This window comes from Hemiscyllium ocellatum, chromosome 8, assembly GCF_020745735.1.
Source record: "Hemiscyllium ocellatum isolate sHemOce1 chromosome 8, sHemOce1.pat.X.cur, whole genome shotgun sequence".
Classification (NCBI taxonomy): Eukaryota; Metazoa; Chordata; class Chondrichthyes; order Orectolobiformes; family Hemiscylliidae; genus Hemiscyllium; species Hemiscyllium ocellatum.
In genome coordinates, this window is record NC_083408.1 from 40,842,429 (window position 1) to 40,857,330 (window position 14,902).

Below are 14,902 nucleotides of genomic sequence, written 5' to 3' on the forward strand. Positions count from 1 at the left end.
CATTAAAGAACAAGGGCAAGAAACTCCTCAAACCACAACTAAATAAAGAACGAAAGTGGGCAATGTCGGTTAGTTGCTGCTTTCTCTTGTGCGAATTTTTGAACCGTTACAGTTGAAACAGCGCATTGGTTTCACTTAATGAGATTGTGATTGTCTTCTTTTCAAAAAGAAACTCATATCAGAACACAATGTCACCATCACACACAAAGAAAAGTGATTTTAAAAAAAAGTCTGAAAATACTTAACTTATTTATAAAATAAATCCTTTATTATGCAGTGTAATGAGTGAACTTGCGTAATTTTGTGCAACAGTGAGTTACAATGTGGTCTTATTTCATATACATAAAATGTGTACATTAGTAGAAAATCATGGAATGCAACATTGTGCTTAACTACGGATATCACAACAAAAGTAAATGGTGCATTTCGATTCTTTCTTTTTGGAACATTTTGAGAAAAATACCTATTTCTATAATAAAATATGTTTTGAAGTTGCCTGAAGAAAAAAATATTTCTTCTGTAAACTGCAATTGCCAGCTCAAGCAGACATTCCGCAATTTCTTTAGTTTAAAGCCAAATAGAATTGAGCAGACACTGGTTTGCATACAAAAGATGCAGAGTTAGAGGTCACTTTCGCCATAGAGTGCTGTGGAGAAGGACATGTAGTCCAGGGAGCCTGGAACTGCATCCGGCCCAGTGTAGGGTGCCATTCTAGCAATGCAGTATTCCGCCTGGTCTGGAGGTAACTCACGACGCAGCTCCTCAGCTGTGATGTAGTTCTGCAAGGTGGAAGAATATAAGTGCCATTAAAGAATGCAGTTGCTTCCAATCAAAATGTAAGCTGGAGTTTCCACCTTCTCAGATGATACTGTTTCAACATTGTCGCACTTGGAAATTTAGTCCGAATTCTCATTCACTTTGTACTTCACAGCAGGATTCACTATTAATTACAGTTCTTAGCTTTTTTAAAAAACTGAAATCAAGAGTAAATATTTTAGGTTGGTGAAAATGATACAAACAGAACAGAAGGATGAAAATATTCGTCTGAACGCCAAAGGGGAACCTTTATTTTAAAGCAAGTATAAAATTAAAGAAAGTACAGCCAATTCTGCTATAATGTGTCTTTCATTAATGCAAATTGGCTATTACATAACTGGGTGAATAGGGATCGCTTTTTCTAACACGTGACTTGTGTGTGTTAGCTATAATGCAATTATATTGCCAACACTAAGTGTATTTTTATTGTGCATGGTTGCACTAGAATACATCTACTGAGTGAATTGCAGAATACCGATATGGGTGTTAAGTTGCACATTGTCAATGGCACATTAAGGAAAACTATATTCAACAATGTTTGTACAAACTGACACATATGCTGTTCTATTCTATTTACTATACAGCTATATTGAAGTGAATGGAACTGTATAGTAAATAGAATATAACAATCTTGATACAAAATTATTTGTTTTGTATTCCTGCCCTAAATATGTGTGTGTGTGTTGGATTGGTATAAACAGACGACAAGACCACAAGAACTACAAGGGAAGGCCATTCAGCTGCTCGAGATTTCTCTGCCTTTCACGAAGAGTGTGGCTGATCTGCTCGTGGCTTCAACTCCAATCCAGACTGTTGCCCCAATAACCCTAACTCTGTTGATCAACAAAATCCAACTAGGTACAAAATTCCAACCTCAGTGCAAACCTTTGTCATTCCCTGCCCCCACACCAAACCTGATAAACTCCGTCTCAAACAGGTGACAAGCTAATGATGCAAAAACGTATTGCAGCCCATGGTGAAAAGGTGAACTGTATCAAATGAAGTGAATAGAAGTCTAATTCTTTACCACGTTTGTATTCAATTCAAGAACTCACCTTGTCACCAGCTAGAACTTTAAATGAGGCCATGACTTGGTCAGCAGTGTCTGTGTCTGTGGTTTCTCGAGACATGAAGTCCAGGAAGGCCTGGAACGTTATGACACCCATGTTGTTGGGGTCAACGATGTTCATGATACGTCCGAACTCTGTTTCACTCTGAAATCATCAACCACAGTAATTATACCAATGTCTCACCAGAGTCAAAAAGAGGACCATTATCTTTCCCACACTACTGTCCATTGTTTGGTCTAAATGAAGCTCACTTCCACATTTATCATTTTACAACAACAAAACTTTGTCCTCAATCAGGAATTAATGACTTGACAGATTCGTGACTGGGTATAGTCAAGGTTAAACAAACACAAATCAGAATTCAGGTGTTAGCTCACCTCTCATTCAGAGATGTGGTTCAAGTCTATTCGAGGACCTGAGCGGATCACATAGATTGACATTTTGGTATAGGAATGAGGGGGTGCTATATTCTTGCAGCCTTTAGCTATGGTAGATGGAAAACCAAGGACCTGTCTGATGTGTAGATGGTCATAAAAGACCCAATGCCATTTATTTCCCCCTCCTCCTAAAATTAGTTAGGGAACTTTCCTGTTTCTTCAGCCTCAAGTAAACAAGCAGAATAGGTTAAGTGGCCATTTAAACTTGGTACTGCTGTCGCCCAATTTCGCCTATGTTTCATTAATGGCCAGCAATTTTTTTTCTGGAATACGTTGGGGATATAAAGCATACTAACAGGACTCAAGCTTAAATCTCTCTACCCAGTCAGATTTTTAAGGGCAATCTTCCAGTGAGAGAAGCCAGATGGAGATGATGAGAATCTTGGGAAAGCAATCCCGAGCAGAGGGCTGAGAATACAACTGGCGCAGGTCTCTCAAAGGGAAGCACTTATAAGAGGCTGAAGGAAAGATGATAGAATAGAACCCCTACAGTGCTGAGGCAGGCGTTTGGCCCATCGAGTACACACTGGCCCTCTGAATGTGCATCCCAGCCAGATCCATCCCTTAGCCAATCCCTGTTAACCTGCATATTCCATGGCTAATTCACCTTGCATGCACATTCCTGGACACTATGGGCAGTTTAGCATGGCCAATCAACCTAACCTGCACATCTTTGGACTATGGGATGAAACCCACACAGAGAATGTGCAAACTCCACACAGACAGTCGCCCGAAGGTGGAATCAAACCCAGATCCCTGGCACTGGGAGGCAGCAGTGCTAACCACTGTGCTGTCCAATTTATAAGTGGTTGAAGTTCTGGGACAAAGTATTGGTGGAGAGAGCAGTAGATGAGTGGAAGGTCATCAAATTTAAGTACAATGTCACCAATAGGCCACTTTCGGGAAGAGAACAGAGGAAATCCCAACAATTTCCTCTTTAATTTCACACTCCTGGCCCCCTCCGGCAATTACTCTGATATAGGCCGCAGCATCACATGTCAGCAGGTATGCCACCTCAAGGGAGGGGTAACTATGGCCAAGTCAGACTGTATGCTGACCTGAACAGGAGTCCAAATGGATTCGCTTCCTGAATCCAGAGGATGGCATGTATAGCCCCAGTGGTCATTTGGCTGCAATCAGCAGAAGAAGGCGGTCAAAGCACAATCTGCACTAGATTAACCCTGAGCGACCTCAATATTTATGCAAGTCCTGATCAGGTGGGGCTCATGTAGAAACCAGGGCAGCTGCAGAAAGTTGGTTGTCTGCATTACTAGCATTATTAGTGGCTCAAAGGTACCCATTTGCTTAAATTTGGCTAGTTATATCTCAGCATGAAGGAAGGAAGTAAGACATTTATATGGCAAAGCATTAACATTCCTTACCTGTTGGGTGAAAGCACAAGGTTATTAACTAAAAGGCCTTCTTCGGGTGGTTCTGAGAGATTTCCTGACATAATTTATTCGTTATCATTGTGTGGGGACTGAAAATGTCATCTCCAAAACGTGAGAGAAATAAAATAAAAGGGAGGGGAAACTTTGGGCAGATCCTTGCAGAATAATTACATTAAAAAAAATAGCAAATCTGTGAGGTAAAGGCCAATTCGTCATGGTGCTACACCATACCCCTTTCTGTTGAAATAATATGGATGTAATCAACTTATTCAATAAGCCCATGTTATATGCAGTCATGAATTGCCCCCCCAATTAATCTATGTCCTATATCCCAAATTTTGGCAACTGATGTCCACTACCATTTCCCCAAATTCTCTCTTCCAGCTTACAAGAAGAGTACTGAGCTCCAGAGCGTTTGCTATCGGCCCATGTATTATCTACTGCTCACCATCAATATGTTTCCCCGTAACAGGATACTCTTTATTATCATTGGAATATTGTGAAAGCATTCCTGTCAGCACAAATATGGTGATGAGTAGTCTGGTTCCCTTATTCTGCTCTTCCCTACATCATCCACAAACATTGCCAGCTGCAATATTACAAGTATGTTGTTGGAGGATCATAAATGCTGAATAGGAATTCAGATTCAATCATCAAATTTCCCTATTATTTAAAGAGCGTAGCACTCTGTTTGACAGCTCATCATAAGCATCACAAGAATTTAATGTGCAAGATTCTTGGGACTATCAGGAGTACAGCAAATCATGGGAACAGGACTTTACACCCATTCTGCGTGCCTATTGAACAAGGTATTGTGACAGGAGTCTCCATTGCAAAACTATCTGCAATTCACATAAAAATTGAATGATTTCAAAATGATTTAAGACAGAAATCCATTAGTGAGAATTCATGGCTGTCTGTTTACTAAAACCACTGTGAAAGGGAATCCCATCTGTGAGGCACTCAATTGATATGTTGCCCTTTCATCTCTGGAGTCAAACTTTAAAATCCAACCCAGCCCCATAAGTCAATAAAGCATCAAATTTCTGATGATGCCAACTCTAGTATTAAATATGTTCCCAGTTCAACATACCTTATAGCATAATATAGCATAGTAAGCAGTACCTCAGCCCTCTGTACCTGTACTGGTTATTTGACAGACCAATCCATTTATTCTCAACTCCCTTGGTCTGTCCTTAGTTTTTGTTATTTCTCACTTCCAAACGTTTATCAAATTCCCTTTTGAAAGATACAATTAATTCTGCTCCCAGGACCCTTCAGGCAGTACAGAACACAAAAACTCCAATAATTTATTTAAATGCAAACATCCTGCCAATCATCTTAAATTGTGGGACAATTAGGTCACCACCTCTTTAAAACTTAATAGGAATCATGTCAATATGTACTCATTATCCTCTATTTGAAATTCTGATGGTCTTTTTACCATTTATTCCACCTTATTTTTTCAAATCTCCAGTTAGTGAGGTGTTGAACATTTTTTTTCCCAAACTTAAAAACATAGAAACTGTAGTGAACATTAAAACGTGACTGACTGTATAATCTTGTGCCCTTTGCTTCATCCAAAAACTGCAGTGTCCCCTCTAGTTGCTCTATATTTACACAATGCAGAAGGAACACAATGGGTCATTCAACCTTACAGGCCCACTCCAACTTTCATTTAGGTAATGACTGGTCCACCTGAATTCCACTTTTGTGCCTTTGGTCCATATTCCTTAATAGTCTGACATGATTCTGTCATAATCATTGTCTAAGAATCCACAATTCTTTGAGTGAAGAAAGTTCTAAATGTGCATTCTTGGGGCTTGTGTCATGTTATGGAACAGAGACCTAGTGGGTCAGGTACATAATTCTTTGAAGTTTGCATTACACATAGATAGAATGGCCAAGAAAGCATTTAGCATACTTGCCTTCGCTGCTCAGACTCAATTACAGGAGTTGGGACATTTTGTTGAGATTGTACAGGAAGTTGGTGAAACATTTTCTGAAGTAAGTGGGCAACTCTGGTTTTCCTGTTATAGGAAGGATACTAAGCTGGAGAAGGTTCAGAAGGGAGTTATCAGGATGTTGGTGGGAATGGAAGGTTTGAGTTATAGGGAGGCTGGATAGGCTGGAACTTTTTCACTGGAGTGTAGGAAGTTGAGGGATGATCTTATAGGAGATTTATAAAATCACGGGGGGCATAGATAAGGTAAATGGCAGGTATCTTTTCCCTAGGGTGGGAGATTTCAACACTAGGGGGCATATTTTTAAGATGAGAGGAGAAAGACTAAATAAAGATATGAGAGGCAATTTATTTTGTTTAAAAACAGGGTGGATCATGTGCAGAATGAACTTCCAGAGGAAGTGGTAGATGTGGGTACGATTACAATGTTTAAAAGACATTTGAATAAGAAATATTTGGAGAGATATAGGCCAAGTACAGGGAGGTGGGACTAGTTTAGATTGGGATTATAATTTGGTTAGACCGAAAGATCTGTTTCCATGCTGTATGACTGTATTACTTTAACTTTACATTTTTGCAAATTACATGGAGCAAGCCAAAAGAAAATTGCCGTCTTTCAGCATGCATGTGTAATCTTTAATAATTTCAGAGTGGTGCATCTCATCATATCGTAGACTTCCAATCTGCTATGACTTTAAAGATTGCAGAAATTCATAAGCAGTGGTTCCGAACTGGCAAGTCCAAAGACGGAGATGTTTGTCTACACAGTGGTTCAGCAAAACCTCTGAGAGGCACTGCAGCTTTAGTTCAACGTGTCAATAGTCTTGAAGGTGACCGAAATAAAATAACTCAGTATCTGGATGAAGCAAGTTACTAACTGTACCTGTGTTGTTCTGCAACAAAGACCATTTAACATGGATCTCTTACATTCATCGCCCTGCTTCAGAACCAGGTTTTAATACATTGAAAATAGTAGAAGGAATGGGAAGTCACCATACCAGATTGTAACCCATGGAGATAAGGCAAGCTTTGAAATCATCACTGTCCATCATTCCAGTCCTCTTCTACAGAGAGAGGAGGAAGGAGACACCAACAGGACAAAAATAAAAGCAGAGCAGAAGGTAATCACGACAAAAAAAGGAGAATGAGACAGCGAAGTGCAAGACAAGCAAATGAAAGAAACGTTTCAATCATGTATCAAGGTGGAAGAATAAGCACAGGAGAGATTAAAAACAGGTGAATAGCAGATAGTGCGGTTCAAACATCATGAGCAGGAAAACATTAGTTGAAGAGGAAGATGAATTACAAGAGAACCACCACAAACAGAGACAATACGTCAAGACATAAAGACAAAGAGAAAAAAAAACATTTAGTTAATTCAATGTACCAGTTTGGAGTACTTCACATTATACACTAGCAGTTAATACCTGTGCGTCATTTCCAATATCGTACCCCAAGCTGATGAGGCAGGCTTTGAACTCCTCTGCTCCGAGGGTGCCAGAATGGTCCTGGGTTAGGCAATGCCACGAGGTACGCCATGCATGGTGATGGAGACAGCAGTTGTCAGGTGAGGGAAAGGATGGAGGGAGAAAAAGTGAATAGGTGGAAGGCATACATGCAAAGGGAAAAATGGGGGTCAAGGAAGGAGATCATGCAAGTGGAAAGAGGAAAACAAAGTGCACAAAATTAGACATCACAACGGTTCAAACTTCACGGTCCCAAACGATAAGGCTTCTTTTCCAGATTACTAGAAAGCTCATCTCTGCGGTCTTGACAGGGATCACAACTAACGATTCATCCCCGACTACTCACAAGAGGTCAAATAGTGATGAACTTGCCAAGAGGTTAATGCTTTCCAGTTAACAGTTAGAAAGGAACCAACATATGCCAATAACTAACTGTTGATTTCCTGAGAAAATTCAAAGGCAAGATTTTCACTGTGTTTCCTCTAGAATTTACCATCCTATGTCCTACGTTGAATGAGCCAATGGCGAGGGAGCAGGTTTAAGAGTTACTCTGGTCATTGGGTTTGCTTCCTGCAGTGACCACAGAAGCTGCTGCTCGGGCTAAGGGGTGGTGCTGGTGAGGAAAGGGCAGAAGGCAGCAGTTGGGGGGGGTGGGGAGGTGGGGTAAGGGTGGGGGCGGGATGGAAAAGATGACACACTTAACCAACCAGGTCTATCCTTTCTTCCCTCCTGGCTCGTTCACTGCTGCTGAAGGTAAGGCCCATTATCCCATTTACTTATTGGTATTTGGGAAGATTAAGGCATTAATTTTCTTTAGAAAGAAAAAGGCAGAGAAATAAAACGGAAAACTTCAAAGAGCTGTAAAGACAACTTGGATACCCCCACATTACACAACATCTTGTTTCTGCATGCCGGCAGCCTGATACAGAAAACTAGTATTCTCTGGATATTACATCAAAAACTGAACTCAAAACTGTAATTTGATTGTCACCCCATTTCCCTCTTGGAAGTATTTGTTAAAATTTATCCCTGTCAAAATTTATCCTGCCAAATCCGTGACATGAGATAGAAAGTTTGCTCTAGTATTCATAGGTATCATAAAACAAACAAGGTATCGATACAATTTTACAACAGAATTTAACAAAGCTGCACATCAGAGAGTGGATGCATCCTTTAATGCAGTGACAGTGCTCAGGGGGTAAGGATATGCAGTGACAGCAGTGCAGTGACAGAGAGGCAAGTGCAGTCAGAGTTACAAAGTATACCATAATTAACTTCTCAAAACCCAATGTTCAATCAACATCAAAAATACATTATTGTTCACTCTGTTGTTTAACAGCCATTCTACTTTCCCTCATAATTTGCAGTATTTAAACAGGCCTTACTGGCACTGTGACAATTGCACCACAATATTCAAGAAATCAAACATATCACATAGATACAAATACAAATCATACTATTCCCAGTAATATATGAAGCAAATGCAAATATCTCTCACAGGGTAAGCAGTTGTTATGTAATATCAGAGTTAAGAGCACTTCTAAGAAACAATTGTGCAGTGTAAAATGTATTATGCAAGTTTGACAATGAGGAGAATTGCATAACTGTTGTGGAATTGATTTTATTTTAGAAAATAATATACATTTCCTTTTTTACGCTTCGGTCTGTACACCACCAGCACAGATTCTCCCTGGTATCTGTCAGGACTTACATCGATCAATAATCCTAACCTGCAATTCCCCAGAGCACCAAATTAAGACGAGGGGACTCTGTGAATGCAGCACTGCTGAACTGCACGATGAGGGTTTTAGCTTATGATCCACGATGCAGCAAGTGTTCAGACACCATTGGGACACTGGACAAGTTGAAAATCAAATAGGAACTTAATACTGACTGTGCAAAGGGTCCGCTGCTGAGGGATCAGTGCAGCAAAGGTATAACCACAAAAAATAGTATTGAACTACATTCAACTTTTGTTCTTAATCTAACCAGAAGAGAAATTCAATTCTTTGAAGTTCCACTTTCCTGCCCACTTCTCCTATCTCTCCATTCCTAGAGACGTCAAAACTCTCTGCCTGCCTCAGCCTTAGACATGCTCTTTTGGGGCAGAGGATTCCTAAATTCAGTACACGGTGATTGAAGTAAGTTCTCCTCCTTACAGTTCATAATGATCAGCCCCTTCTCCTGAGACTGCGCCTCTATGTTTTAAAGTCTCTGGGCAGTTGAAGACAGTTTTGCTTCTTCACAAAATGCATACTTTGGGACTTGCCAGCTTTGTTATCTTCACCCCAGACACTATCAATTATTAAATCACACATTTCTAATGGACAAGATGGCACCCTGCAACAATTCAGAATCTGATAAAGTCCAATCAGCCCCTTCCAACTCCATTTTGAGTTAGCCCCTAGCTCTTTACCTACCTCCCCTAAACCTTTGGTTTCCTTCTTTATTCATTAGTGGAGTCTGTCTCCAGCAAGACCAGCATTTATTGCCCATCCCTAATTTCCCAGACAGCAGTTAAGAGTCAACCACATTGCTGTGGATCTGGAGTCGCATGTAGGCCAGACCATGTAAAGATGGTAGCTTCCATCCCTAAAGGGCATTAATGAATCAGATGGGCTTTTCTCAATTGACAACAGATTCATGGTCACCATTAGAAATTTAACTCCAGATTGTTTTTAACTGAATTCAAATTTCACCATCTACCATGGTGGGATTCAAACCCGGCTCTCCAGAACATTATCTGGGTCTCTGGGTTAACACCCCAGCTGTCATAGAACTAGGACATCACCTCCCCTAAAAATACTGCATTGCCCTTAATAGGCTTTGTATTGAAATCAATCATTTGGAAAATATGGATGATTTGTTGAGGCGGTTAATAGATGAAAAGATACCATGTGTGATGGGGGAAAAAATTATTTCAGTTGTGTGTAAGAGCACTTTTGGACATTAAAAAAAACAATCTAACCATCAGGATTCAAGTTCTATCTGCCACAGACTTAGAGACGTTGGTTCAAAAGAATTTTCAAAATTGGAAGTATGAATGTAAAATACTGAGCATGAGTCATAGATATCTGACTGATGCACACAAGATGAAGCAGAGTTTGAAAAAATTATTTATTACCAACCCACTCACATATACCCCCTTCCCCAACATTGTTTACTTTCTTTGTCCCGTCTTCCTGATGCCATGGATGCCACCAATCTGCTTGTATCTCACTGGAATTGTCATTCTTCATTCATATGCGAACTTTAACACAGTGTTGACAGGCCATTTAATGGAGGAATATGAGGCAGGAGGTATGGGGGAGGAGAAGAAAACGGGGGGGGGGGGGGAAAGGGGAAAAGAGTAGGTGAGAGGAAGGAGTCTGGAGTGGTGTATGGCCCTGACTCCATGAAGAGTCAACGTGCAGTTTTCCACCAACTCAACAATAATTAGGGACCACGCTTTGGCCAATGCTTCTCTCTTCTTCAGCAGGCAACTGTTGAAAATTCGTCTGCTGTTGATGTCCTTTAATATCACGACAACAAGGAGTCAAGTCGCTGACCTGCCCAGTTCGTAGGGCATTATTTACTCACGGAGTCAACACAGAGTAGCAAGTAATAGAAGTAAAATATTGCAGATGGCGGAATTCTGAAACAAAGACAAAGTGCTGGAGAAACTCAGCAGGTCTGTCAGCAGCCGTGGTGAGAGAAACAGAGTTAATGTTTCGAATCAAGCGAGACTTTTCTCCACAACTGAGAGAGATTGGAAAGTGGTGTTTTTCACGCTTTTGACAGAGGTGGAGGGCAACAGATGGTGTGGAGGACTAGTGTGAAAGACAAAGGGGTTATTAATTGGGGATAAAAAGGAAAAGAAAAATGTTAAACAAGTATAAATTTAAAGTTGTGAAAGAAGCAAATGGGTCCTCTGAGAGCAAACTAAATGAGATACAAAGGACACAAACAATACAAGGTGGAGTGGAGAATTTAAGAAAAATGGAGGACAGACATCATGAAGTCAGGTTCTGAAGTTGTAGAATACAATATGGAGTCCTAGAGGCTGTCAAATGTCTAAGCAGAAAATGAGGTGTTGCTCCTGGAGCATGAATTGATGCCTCATTGAAAAATCTCAGCAGGCCCAGGTCAGAAATGGGAACAAGAGGGTGTGTTGAAATGGAAAGTTACATTCTATTAAGATCGATGAGAAGGGACAAGAGAAGGAACGAACAAACAGTTGGAGAGCTGAAGATTATGGCATTCATCTGCGACTATTACCTTTAGTTTCTGTACGAAAATAAGCAGAACAAGGTTGAAAACTGATGTTTGCAATACTTGTAGGCAAATCGTTACTTTTCTAGAATGGGAACCTGCGGGAATGGGGGAGTCCCTACTGAACATTCCTAGACATACTCCATCAGATGTTATAGTTTCCTATCTCACCATCTAAAGTGTTGGGGAGGAATGGCTCAGCAGTCATGGCAGCCACATAGACAGTTCAACAATTGGCCATGCGTTATTTAGTTAGAAATAGAGCATCCACAACAATGAGGGCAAGGAAAGCCTGGGGACTATGGGGGGGAAAAGAGAGGGGATTGAAGTCATGGTGATAAGATTGAGTGGCACAGGTCAGGGGCATACAGGGGAGCTACCTGGATTATTTTACAGCTCCCTGCCTCCCCAGCTCAGGGCAAATTTGTTGGCAGCCATCTGTAAAATTATGCATCACATTCATGGTAAGGGATGATCCACATTCCATTGTCAATAATTTGCCAATGCTGCTGTCCAGACTCTCACATGGAAAATGATCATTGGAGGTGCAACAATTGGTGCATACGGATGTAGGTTAGAAGGGAGGATGGGAAAATACAACTCAGGCCTCAGCTCGCTAAAGAAGCGTGCTTTAGTTTTAAACTTTTACTAGTTACTTTATCTATTATGAAAGTTGAGCGCTGCACAGTTTCCTTCGTTTCTGAGTTTGACATCTTGAAGTTCAGGTGCAGTTGGTGTCTTCATTGGGGATATGGTTAACATTTTGTGGCAAATATTCTATTTTGAGTCGCCTCCCCCATTTCCTGAAAGAAAATACTTCAACACAGCCAAAGAAACTGAATAAATCTCACTGCAAAACTCACGTATCATCGGCAAGTCAAACCTGTCAGCTTACCCTGTCGAAGTGGTTAAAGGAGGCCCTGAACTCATTCATCTGCTCCTGACTGATGCCCTTTGCATCTCTGGTGAGGACTTGGTTCTCAATTTCATTGATTGTCCTGGCAATGGTGGTGAGCAGTTGTTCCCAGCCCACTCTGATATGCTGGAACAAAGGGAAGGAAGTCAATGAATTAAGTGCACTTGTCTAATGCATTCTCCTTGGCTTCACAGCCACTTCAATTTGTTCTTTCTAATGGCTATTCTCATAGTGACCCTGAGCAGATCTCTACCTGACAAGGTTAAAAATAAACTTGAGAAAGGAACACGCTTGAGAAAGCAGTCTGGTGCAGGTGCCACTAATGATCTATCATCAGCTTTTCCCACATGCTAACACAGTGACAGAGAGAACAAGGAAGTTCCTCACGCCTGGAGATGAACTGAAAGCTAAAATAAAAATGGATTTTTAACAGCTGCAAGACCAACTTTGCTTGTTTTGAAAATCAGATGATGAAATCTGTTAGAAAGTAAACAGTTCAATGATTATATTGACATGATTGCAAATTTCATTTCAAGAGTTAATAGCACTTCAAAAGTTGGCACAACTTCCCTTAACAGTGGAGCAAACAATATTACAGTAATCAAAGCATTTGAAAGGAAAATTATTTCTCCTAAACCTGCAAAAATGGTCATAATTAGACCATCACTCTTGTACAAAACTTAGGTAGGGTGAGGAAGACTAGGATGAGAAAATGACAGCTCATTTTCCAAACTCACCACTGGTCATGCACTTAAAATACATTAGTGAAAATATTATAGTCACTTCTCAGGAAAATACCTATTGATATTCAAGCTTTGTTTAAAGAAAAACACAATTCAGCCATGGTTTTCAAGACTGTGTAGGGTGCCCAAAATCAAAGTTATGCTGCTCATCTCAAAGAAATATTGGTGAATCATTTTACAATATGCCTGACAACTTTTACTGAAAAAAGGCTGTTTGAAGGAGGAAGCACAAGAAAATTATTAAACAAAGACCCATTGAAAAAGACACAGGACATTCTAAAACAAATATGGCATTGTCAGATTAATCCCAAGTCTCTGTGCTGTGAAGGTGCTGCATTATGAATGGTTACAGTTCCATAAATTCTACAGTTGTTAGGCACTTTACTTACACTAAAAATGTTGCAATTAAAATGATTACTGGTCCTCAAGTGTTGGTGTTAACAAAATACCGTATTTTGAGAGTGAGGAATAGCTCACTGTATCTATGTTCCAGTCTGGAAACCATCCTCACTTGGAGATTGACAGGTTTCAGGCTGTGATTCTAAGACACACAATTCATATCTATGAACTGAATCAAGGTAAAAGTGTACAGGAATGAGAAACAAAGGGCAAGAATGAAAACAAGATCACGGAGACAGCAGACCAGTTGAGACACAGAAATGTTAAATAGCTTTATACAATGCCATCATCAAAGCAGCAGGAGCAGCTGCAGCAACACTGCAAGATGACTTTGGCAATTGACCTTTTAAGTGCAAACTACATGCATCTGCATTAAACAGGATGTACAGACAAGTGCAAACCAGAAAAGCACTGGGACGAGAAGAGCTGCTTACCTCCATTGTGTAGTTGGTGTGCTTGTTGTCAAAGATAAGTGCCTCTTGGATGAGCTGATGATCTCCTTCAAGCTGATCGATCTTTGGTTTGTAGTTGACAATGCTTTTCTCATACTGTCGGAGGTGGTTCAGCTGATCCTCCAATGTGCCATGCATCTCAATGGAGATGCGACCAATCTCCTAGAAAAGTGAATGGACAGAGGCGATGGGGTGAATATCTCGGCTGCTTTTTGTGGAGACCAGCTGTACAACAGGTAGAACCACACCAAACTTGAAAATGCTTGAATAGTTAAAAAACTTTTCTGAATCATACAATGTCTTCAATAAATGTAGGTGCATTTGTTACATAACTTGATCAATTGAACAGCTAGTTTTAGGGACATGTAAAACTCCATCATAGAGAAAGCAACATTTAGCTCTGATCAAAACCACACCACAGACTTTTGAGTCTGCCAAATAATAAATAATCTAACCTGACACTTCACTGCAGTAATGAGGGATTCCTGCATTGTAGGAATGAGCATCTTTCATATGAGATGTCAAACCAAGAGCCAATCTCCCCTTGTTGGTGCATGTAAAACATTGAACTGCTCTATTGACTAAGAGCAGTGATGTTTTGTTCAGTATCCGGGTCAATGCTACTCTCTCAAACCCACACCACAAAAACAGACCATCTAGACACTAACTCATTACTTTTTCTGGAACCTCACAGTGTGGATGCTTGCTGCTGCTTTCCCTACATTACACCAGTGGCTAGATTTCAAAGTGAGAACGTACAATACTGGCAGTCAAACGCTTTGCCAAGTTCTGAGGTTGTGAAAGATTTCATATAAATTCAATTCCCTTGCTTTCTTTCAAATTGCTGTCACAGTGCCTAACGCTGTGTCTGTAACAGCACTATCACTGATAATACAGCTAAGTCAGTGCCTGTAACAGCACAGTTACTAATAATATAGTTAATGCAGTGTCTGTAACAGCATAGTCACTGATAACACAGCTAACGCAGTGACTGTAAC

The 14,902-nt window shown here is 40.4% G+C and overlaps 1 protein-coding gene across 6 annotated transcripts in view; it reads right to left on the reverse strand.

The window, feature by feature from the left end:
• Positions 1-246: 246 nt before the first annotated feature.
• Positions 247-14,902, reverse strand: part of actn1 (actinin, alpha 1) — a 219,544-nt gene continuing 204,888 nt past the window's right edge. For 3 of the 6 annotated variants that reach the window (XM_060828840.1, XM_060828839.1, XM_060828844.1), the window contains exons 17-21: positions 13,887-14,066; positions 12,290-12,436; positions 7,105-7,185; positions 1,872-2,030; positions 247-779 (exon numbers count right to left, since the gene is read on the reverse strand). In XM_060828840.1, the coding sequence (XP_060684823.1) occupies positions 621-779; positions 1,872-2,030; positions 7,105-7,185; positions 12,290-12,436; positions 13,887-14,066 (726 nt within the window). In that variant the 3' untranslated portion in view covers positions 247-620. Of the gene's footprint in view, positions 780-1,871; positions 2,031-6,675; positions 6,742-7,104; positions 7,186-12,289; positions 12,437-13,886; positions 14,067-14,902 lie in introns of all 6 variants that reach the window. The other 3 variants (XM_060828843.1, XM_060828842.1, XM_060828845.1) reach the window with 2 other exon arrangements.